Source organism: Sinocyclocheilus rhinocerous, unplaced genomic scaffold, assembly GCF_001515625.1.
Source record: "Sinocyclocheilus rhinocerous isolate Xijiao unplaced genomic scaffold, SAMN03320098_v1.1 scaffold349, whole genome shotgun sequence".
NCBI lineage: Eukaryota > Metazoa > Chordata > Actinopteri > Cypriniformes > Cyprinidae > Sinocyclocheilus > Sinocyclocheilus rhinocerous.
In genome coordinates this window covers 1,264,170-1,274,212 of record NW_015637137.1, presented here as the reverse complement: position 1 = coordinate 1,274,212, position 10,043 = coordinate 1,264,170, and the positions used below count along the sequence as shown (strand labels likewise).

The 10,043-nt window shown below is 36.7% G+C and overlaps 1 protein-coding gene across 3 annotated transcripts; it reads right to left on the bottom strand.

Moving 5' to 3' along the window:
• Window positions 1-651: 651 nt before the first annotated feature.
• On the bottom strand, window positions 652-9,525 carry tmbim1a (transmembrane BAX inhibitor motif containing 1a). 3 transcript variants are annotated; one of them, XM_016563402.1, is made up of 12 exons: window positions 9,448-9,525; window positions 4,856-5,085; window positions 3,567-3,637; window positions 3,339-3,403; window positions 3,159-3,212; window positions 3,008-3,058; window positions 2,740-2,779; window positions 2,548-2,585; window positions 2,023-2,110; window positions 1,843-1,938; window positions 1,711-1,764; window positions 652-1,581 (listed from the first exon to the last, which is right to left on the bottom strand). In XM_016563402.1, the coding sequence occupies exons 2-12, from the start codon at window positions 5,070-5,072 to the stop codon at window positions 1,432-1,434; spliced, it is 924 nt and encodes a 307-aa protein (XP_016418888.1). In that variant the 5' UTR covers window positions 5,073-5,085; window positions 9,448-9,525; the 3' UTR covers window positions 652-1,431. The 3 variants fall into 3 exon arrangements, with proteins under 3 accessions (XP_016418888.1, XP_016418887.1, XP_016418889.1); XM_016563401.1 differs by lacking the exon at window positions 9,448-9,525 and adding an exon at window positions 8,942-9,342; XM_016563403.1 differs by lacking the exon at window positions 9,448-9,525 and adding an exon at window positions 7,206-7,242.
• Between the last annotated feature and the right edge of the window lie 518 nt (window positions 9,526-10,043).

Here is a 10,043-nt window from a genome sequence, read left to right as displayed (position 1 = left end):
GAAAACAAGACCAACCAACAAGAGAAAGATGAAGAGGAGGAGGAAGATAACAGGCCTGAGTACATCCCCAAAAGAAAGGCCAAAAATCCACTGATGAAAGTTGGATATGCATGGTTAGTAGTACTGTCAGAATAAACCAGTAGTGAAAAGAATTTCAGGCCACTGACACTGAGATGCTTTCTTCTAGGATGATCGGCCTGCCTACTGGAATCATTGGCTTTATTCTGGCAAAGAGACAGGTGGACAAGAACCGACTCAAGCAGCTGAAAATCAGACAGAGAATGAAGAAAGCCACTGAGGGAGATTACGAGAGTGAGCGATATAAACCAGCCACCAGGATGCAGTGAAAGCTGTACTTTGTGAAAATGACTCTATTGTGCTAGAGAATGGCTTCATTGTGCACAAAATCATTGGGTTGCCATGGAAACAGTGAACTGAGCAGGATATAACAAAGACATTGTAGAAAGCAAGCATTTATTATGGTGTATCTTTTGATCTTATGGATGAGTTGATGAAGACCTCAACTGAAGGATTTCAGTGTTGCCTGTTTGAAATGTTTTATATATTTTGATGCGGTCATCACCATGCTTGTTCATATGCATACAGAACACCATTATAAGCAACCACTAGTAACTATTAAAATCAATTAAATAATACTCGTGTTCCTTTTATTATGATAATCCTCACAATAACAATGATTACATATCAAACTTTAGCCATTGTTGTTCAACATGTGGCATGAGAACATTGTAACAGAAAATACAGGTTTACTTTGTTTATACAATTCAAATATATAACAATTCATTTATATGTAGTTAACACTTTTTATAACAATTTATTCATGGTGTATATTTGGTGCCAAACAAAGGAAAGGCACCATTGTAGATCACATACTCTGTGACATTTAGTTAAGTGTAGTATCAAATTCATTAAGTAAAGGCATTTATTTCCCAAAATTAAAGCACAATATTTGATGTAGACTTTTATATTGTATATAAAGATGTCTGTGATAAATATTCTAAATTCATAAACTAAAATACAGTTCGATTGTATGTACAAAGCAGAAAAGCTATACCCTCGACCAAAATGTACCACGCACATTAAATATATTTAGTAAATACAGCAAATCTAAGTCTATACAGTAGAAATTTGCCTAATACAGATCCACTTCTAATAGACAGCTTCCATTTCCATGACAAAGTAATGGCTATATAATATCACTCATATTTTATTGGAACATATGCATATTGTTAGTAAATCATGGAAATGATATTCATTCCTTACCAGTTGTTTCATCAGTATAAAGCTAGATATGTTTTACAAGTTCTGTATTATTTGAGTACGTTAGTTAGGTCTGGATTGAGAAGACACTGCACAGTGCATAAACATTAAAGACAAAACAGAAAAGGTCCATCGGCCAGCTTAAAGCTTCTATCTCTCTGCATATCCAATAATTTGCAGGAGGAAGATGAAGATCTGGACAATGTCAACATAAAGGGAGAGAGCCGCAAACACATACTCCTCTGGCCCGATGGAGAGCTTCCTGTTCCCGATGAGCAGCTGGGTATGATAGGCCAGAAACTAAATCATTTAAAAACACACAAATGCAAAGAAGTGAATTTAGGATTGAACGAGTAAGCAATTTTCCCATGCAAAGCTGAAGTATTCCAAGAAAAGGTGAATTCAATGTGATGCAGTGAATAGACATACCAGAGTGAATGCAATGGCCCCTATTGCTGCATAGAGCATGTGAAGCCATGGGATCTGAAACAAACTGAAAAAGTCAAGTAAATGATCAAATGACAATTTCTGTGCAAATACAAGATGCAAAGTCATGCTTACGTATTTGAATGACAGCACGATAGCCGTGATGATGCCAGTCACAAACACTACGATTCCGAGGACACAGAAAAAACCTGAACATTTAGTGAAATCCACCTATAAAAGAAGAGAAAAGCATGGTAACATACGCGGAAACATTAAAGTCATGCTGCTGGTGTACAAATTATGCGTGTAGTCCACCTTAGTTTGGAAGCAGAACACGGTCACCGCAACAGACACAAGAACAGTGATGCCCAGGGCCAGGAAAACCGCCTTAGTGCTGTAATAGCTACAAACAAAAAATTACATTATAATATTCATAACTCTGAATTATTATTAGCAAAATAAACTACCATTCAAAAATATGGGCTCTAGAAGATTTTTGTAATGTTTTTGAAAGAACTCTCTATGCTTGCCAAGGTTGCATTTACTTGATACAATACAGTGATAAATAGAAAGTTGACAAACAGCATTTATTTGAAATAGAATTTTTCACTGTCATTTTTGTTCAATTAATTTTACCTGGTACATGCTGAATAAATGTATACAATTTTTTGGGAAAAAAAATGTGTATACATACACATCAAAACATCAATGGTAATGGCGTGGGAACAAAACCACTCTATCATTGCAAAATAAATGGACAATAGCTATTTTGCTATTTTCCCATTTCCCCACACACTCTATCTCACCACCGAGACATACATGTAGTGTGACATGTCTCACCTTGCTATATTTCCAGTCATGAACGATAAGGCCAGTGTCTAAAACAAGAAAAAAATAGGCAATGTTTATTTAAAGACTTTAGTGTCTTTGATACTTTGTCTACAGCATTACATGTAAAAACAACATTGCCCGTTACAGGTTTAGCCACACTCCCTCTTAATTCCTCCAGAATGACTCAATCTTCCAACTCACAAAAATGGCCAACAGGATCAGGTTCCATGGGAAACGCCTCCTAAAATGTGTGACAAAGGACAGGGCTAAATTCACTTATGTTTACAGTGGCTCTTTTTATGAGGGCTTTAATTTTTAGATTCAATTATTTTTTTGTTTATAATGTCTGGTATGATTTTTGTGTCCTCATTCTTACTGTGTCACATTACTAAACTACGAGCATTACAAAATATCGCCATCTGTTCTGTTTATTATTAGGTTGATTCAGAAAATGGGGTAAACATCTCACCTGGGTCCCTGACAGCAAACCAATACCAAGTGAGTGACAAAATAGACAGCACTGAAAAAAATCATTTCAACAGTCATTCACATTGTTCTACTTTACTACATTTGTATTTAATGTTATAAATATGAAGTATTCTGCATCGTTTCATTCTTACTATGAAACCCAGTAAATGGCTGGATTTTTCCTCACAAACACTCCTACAGGTTCCCTGTGCGAATAAAAACATACATTAAAGTTTAAGGACAATCTCTACCTGAACAAGCAGAGATAACATTTATCCTTTTGTGTGAACACAAAGAACAGAAAGTAACCACACACCCCCTAACAGACTCACACAAATGTGAAAATAGCCACGATGGTAGCTGTGACCAGAAGCTGCGCACCGAGGATCAGATAAACCTGCAAGACAGAAAGAACATTTTTCCAAACTCATCCATTCAGGACCATATTCATTATTCACACACGAAATCCATTAATCTGAAATAGCAACTGAGTAACATTACCATAAAACTCTTTTACTTTGAAGTAAGATTATGCAGATTACAGAAGAACGGTTCCTTACTTTTCGTATAAAAGTGTGACGGACACTAATATCGTCAAATCCTCCTGTTGTGGTAAATCCTTCATTATCACCTGTAACAATCATATTTTCTGTGAAAACTGCATCTCCTGAAGTGCTATTTGCAGAATGCCGAGTATGAATGGCCTCATTCACATCAGCCCGTGTAAATAAACCATCATATAACTGGGAGATTCTTCAACGTTGAGCACTTTGATGTACAAGAATCTTAAAATACAAAAATACATCATACAAATATGAGCATAGATACATGTTTAAACCATGCTAACTGAAACAAAGAGTCAATTAATCATAATATCTCTTGTGTGAGAATGATTTCTATCAGGTTTTTTTAAATAAGACTGTCCCACAGTTGAGTGTCATTTCCAGCACACCAAATCATTTTTACCCAATAAAGCTTTTTTATTAAACGTTAGTGTACTTGTTTACAGTGCCATTGTCTGAGATAATATATGAGACGTGAAAAAAATAAAGAGAAATCAAATATTACTTGTAAACCGAATATATATGTGCATCATTTCCAATTGCATCAAAGTATGGCAAAAGTGTGAAAATATTCTTCAATGTGTCATTATTAAACACAAATGATTTGAGATATAGTGGGAACTTTCATGACTTTAAAAAATTTAATAAGTGGAAGTTTGAAAGCTAATTTTCTAAAAGTTCACAAAGCCTAAAGTGCTCATAGTTGAAGAAATACCCAACTATGTAAGGGATAATGTACAATCCAAATAAACCCTGGTCTCACCCTGAAAGACATTTGTGATAATAATGGCAGCTGGCTGTACATTTTCCCTCTACTTGGCAAATAAATAAATAAATGGACATTTAAATGGCTTTATTACATTACAAGAAAGAGACCATGGAATGATATAAGAGACATGAAACTACCACAGATACATCCGTAGGTAATCAGTTGCCAGGAACAACAGTAAATTATATAAGAGTCATTAGAATTAGAATGCTGCGACTGACCAATCAGAATCAAGTATTCCAGAGAGACATCTAATGAATCACTACACCACTGGCCTATCAACACTAATCAGGTTAGAGCTAGGCTATAGGGACTGCATTAAGAAAAATGCTGACTTCAGTCACGATCTGCTAAAATTCAATTTCCTGAACAATGGATTGTTTAAGCGATGAACCAGATCCTAAACCTAAAGCTGATCTGGAGACCATAAAAATATTGTTCTCTAATGTTTCAGGACCATGAACACTGTGATAGCAAAAGTAAAAAGTCGAAGGTTTACTAGAAATAACAGTCTTACCTAAACCAGGAGGAATGACGGGGATGACAGGTATACTTGGCGGGGGGTATCCCGCAGGCTGGCCTCCGTATGGATCATTGGGCTGTGGGTAAGGTGGCTGTCCCCCGTACGCGTTGAAGCCATATGGGGGGACGGAAGCAGGGTAACCTCCTCCAGGCTGAGGGTTAGAGAGCAGCCGCGAATCATCGTAACCCGGAGGGAAATCTGACCTTGACATGCTGCTTTAACACCTGGTGGGTAGATGAGATACCATAATGACCATGTGTTACTAAAGTGCAGAAAATACCCAAGATAAAATCAGACTTGCTCCAAAACAATGTATTTACTTTTGATTCTTTCTTTAGGAGCATGTCAATGGTCAAGTGCTACCTGCGATTACCAAGAAGATTTGTTTGATTGATCTGCGTTTATTCTCCCATCCAGCCCTAAAATATATTCAAATAACCCTACAATCCAAGAAGTGTTTGAAATGTAAAACACCTTCTTAAGCTAAACCGTGGGACTTTTATACTTTGATCCATTCACCCCATGATCTGTCAATTATTGAACACAACCTATAACTGAGCTTAAGATGATCTTTCCCTTTAGTATTAAAATTGTTTTTAAGCAGGAAAACATATTCGTCATCCAACTCCAAAAACATTTCACAGGCAAGAATGAGCTTCCTGTTTCTGAGATGCATGCATACTCTCTCAGCGCTTTTCAATACTAACAAAAGTAGTTCACTCTGTGGTCACTAATGGTTCATTCTAGATTGCAGTGACTGATGTTGTCTCTCACTTTTAGATGAAATCCCTGTAGAAATCCATTTATATTTTAAAACACTTTTAACTGTAACTTGAAATAGTAAATAATTATAGAACGAATATTTCAAATTATTTTAATTTTGAATGTCTTTTAGAGCATGAAATTATGCACGAGGAGAGGCACTTTAAGGTAAAAGTAGCAAAAATTATCCCTTGAATCATTAAATTGATGATTTAAAAAATTAAATAAACTGAACAAGGTAAAGATTTAAAAATGAGAAAAATTGTAATAATTATATAAGAGTTATAATAACTTACAATTATTACTCATTAACGGTTTAACAATTGTGTGTAAATTATTTTAGTGAAGTTATTAACGTAATTTCGGGAGGAGTACGCCCATCTAATCTTCCAATTAATATCAGAGTATAAATACAGTCTCTTACCACTTCCGTTGTTAGTTCTTTCGGCATCCCTCCTCCTCCTTTTATGCATATTTATTAATCTTTCTGTCTATAGGGGGGCTATCGGAGCTCGAGTAGAATAGTCTCTCTGAGCCCTCCATTGCAGATATCAAACCAAATCGGTTTACCACTAATGCTAAGATTATATGGGCACACGAACTCGTGAAATACTATATACTGTAGTTATGTTATAAATATCAATGATGTTAAAGAAATATAAAAACACCTACAGTATCTTTATGAAAAACACAAGTAGTTCTTATATAGACTAAAGGCCATGTGTGATTATTCTTGTAATATTAAGTGATATTAAGATCAACAGTACCATTATTGTTTTTGTAATACCTTCGCTATCTTGAAACGTCAACCTAATTAAATTTGTCAGTGATGTTACTGGTTCTTTAGAATTGTTCTAAAATTATAGCTCTATAATTTAGTTAATGAAGTGGATAAAAATAGCAGATAACATCATTAATATAGCACAGCAAGTGTGAGAAGTTCAGCACTGACAAGTTTCATTTTTGAAAACAATTCAGACGGAAATGTAAAATCTTAATTAAGGACAACATTTATGCAAGAGCACTAAACTTAGAATATCCTTCCTGCCTCTTCCCATCAAGATCTATGATGTGGCTAGGGGTTTGAGAGGTACAGATGCAAACAACAGATAAGTGGACATAAATTCACTCTGTGACTGCACGTCCACACTTTGAAAGGTTTCTTTCCATTTTAATCTTAACAATGACGTTCATGAAAGATATGAACTTACAATATTTTGGATCTGCGAGTACAACTTTCTGAAAAACTCCAGAATATGAAATATGAAATCAAATACCAAAGCTTCAAATATTATGTTGCCATTTTCACTCTCACAGTACTGATCACAGCAAAAAAGCACTAACCGCACTTTAAACAGTCTTCCTGGAAACAACCAACAAGGCACAGCCCATGAAAGGTCTTACAGTGAGTGGTGTGAATACACTTAGTTTTTCCTCAGCGACTACGTTCTCCTATGCTCAGTTTAGGGAATGAGATTTTGAAATTTGAATGATACTTTTTTTTCTTTGCATGCATTAAGACATTATTTGTGTCAAAGGGATAGTTCACCCAAAAATGAAAAGTTGATGTTTATCTGCTTACCCCCAGGGCATCCAAGATGTAGGTGACTTTGTTTCTTCAGTAGAACACAAACGAAGATTTTTTACTCAAACCGTTGCAGTCTGTCAGTCATTTAAATGGAGGTGAATGGGAATCACGGCTTTGAGAGTAAAAAAAACATACACAAACAAAACCAAATTAAACCCTGCGGCTCGTGACGATACATTGATGTGTAAAGACACGAAACGATTGGTCTGTGCAAGGAACTGAACAGTCTTTATGGCAGATCGCAGACTTATAAGTGCATTACCACCAACTATTTCTCAAATGGACCATTGACACTGATCTCAATTAGGAGTGTCAATGGTCCATTTGAGAGATAGGTGGTGGTAATGCACTTATAAGTCTGCGATCCGCCGTAAAGCAAGAAGAAGACGCGTCACGCGCTGGCTGAAGAAGACGCAAACGCGCTCAGGACAGTTCGGACCTTGTAGTAAATCAGAGGTAAAAAAACGATATAAATACTGTTCAGTTTCTTGCACAGACCAATCGTTTCATGTCTTTACACATCAATGTATCGTCACGATCCGCAGGGTTTAATTTGGTTTTGTTTGTGTATGTTTTTTTTGACTCTCAAAGCCGTGATTCCCATTCACCTCCATTATATGACTGACAGACTGCAACAGTTTGAGTTAAAAATCTTTGTTTGTGTTCTACTGAAGAAACAAAGTCACCTACATCTTGGATGCCCTGGGGGTAAGCAGATAAACATAAAATGTTCATTTTTGGGTGAACTATCCCTTTAAGACATTACTTCCTGTTGTCAAACAGAGGTAAAGCAGCTCATGCAGGACCACACAGTGAGGTCAACATGCACATGTGACTCACATCTGCTAAGGAAAATCTTATGCAACCCAACTGAAAGTGAATCAGATTGTCATTTTATGAAAGTATCCTGAGAAAAGGTGTTTCTGCATTTCAAGTTCAGGAAGGAGTGACTGTCAAATTAACTTTAGAGAGCAACTAAACTGAGTCATAGGCTGTTACTACATGAACCAACATTTTCCAGGATATGTGACAAACTTCATGAACAATATAAAACCAGGTTTAATGTCACTTTTTACTTTCAGACCAAGCACATACATGTAAGTACTTTCTCGTTTATACACCTCTATGGTATGTAGGCCGATTATAATATTTACAAAAACATGGAGGGTGCCGTGTAATTCAAGCCAAACTGGAAAAGAATGTCTCCTTTCTTTAGGAGTTCAACACTGCCAGCATGACTCAAGCAAACCTGCCACACACGGTTACATCATTATGTTCTCTGTTAAGCAATCTTTTATATTTAGTGGAAAATAAATGACACTTATTTCCTTACTGGTCCACCCTAGTACTTGAGATTGTTGTGTAACACTGTTACAAACTGCTAGATATTCCATCCCTAAGGCGGCAGGAGGGCATTTTAGAAAAGTGTGATCTTACTCCCATATTCCTCCATTCTAACATCACCTTGAAATATAGACTAGAAGCCAGTTAAATACAGGCTAAAATTCACAACTGTATTATACAGCTGTTTAACACGTTCACAAATATTTTGGCCTCATTCCCCCTTCGCAAATATTTACCACGGTTACCGTAGTTTCCGTCAAAATAACAGATAGATATTTCACGTACTGTTAAAGCATAAATTAATCAATCGATGTAAAAAGCTGTCGAACAGTACCTTATGCATTACAAGAGCACGTGATGGTAAAATAAAACAGTAACAATCTTACCACGCGCTGTCTGAAATCCAGAAAACTAAACACAATCGATGCTGAAGCTTGGAGAAAGAAATATCTGGTAATATGATCCTTCAAACTGAGCCTTTTAAAATAAAAACTCGTGAGTTGACGCACTGATCCACCTTCTTCAGTGTCAGATCAACTAGTGTACAGCCAGCAGTCAGTCGATGACGTTCCGTGTAATAATGTGCTCAAGATGCTTAAACCAGCAGGTGGAGTCAGCCTGAAACATTGCGTGCAACTAAAACATAATTCATAGAACAAATAAGCCACAAGATAGCTGTTATACCAGTACAGTTATGCTTTGCTGAAGTTAAAACGACATCTAATACAGTATTGTCTGTCTGCTCTCTTTACGTAACGCTTCACCAAAAAACACATGCAAGATGTCTGTCGAGGTGTGGTGGTGAACTAGACACACCCAGGCTGCATATTTGTATTCTTAGATGAGGTGAGACCTACAAAATGTATGGCGAGTGGATCGTGCCACGGATTACCTGCCGAAGGAGACAGTCATTAACTTTTACGTGTGAGAAGCAGGGCTGGATTGGTAATCGGGCATCTTCCCGGTGGGCCGACGCACGTAAGGGGCCGACAGAAGGTTGTTTTTTTTTTGCCAACAGCAGATTTATCAAGAACAGGCTTGCTCTGCGGTGAGTGATTCTGGCCAAAGAGCCAGGCAGGAGGAGGAGAGTAGCTGAATCGGTAATGTGCTTGATAGGGACTCGCAACAGAGGCAGACATCTAACCTATCCTAATGTGTGTGCGCGCCATGAGTGTAGAATAGGTAAACACTTTTTAATAAAATGTAAATTCGTCCCCTGAGCTTTTTTGGCCAAGTCAAGTGTTCATAGAGGTTTCCATGGGCCAATGCGAATAAATCTAGATTTAAATTAAAAAAGACACGATATTGTCGGACCTGACGTTTTATTCTTATCCAAAACAACTAGATGTGATATGAGTGTGATACATACACTACCAGTCAAAAGTTTTTGAACAGTAATATTTTTTTATGTTTTTTTTTAATTAGTCTTTTCTCACCAAACCTGCATTTATTTGATCCAAAATACAGCAAAAGCAGTAATATTGTGAA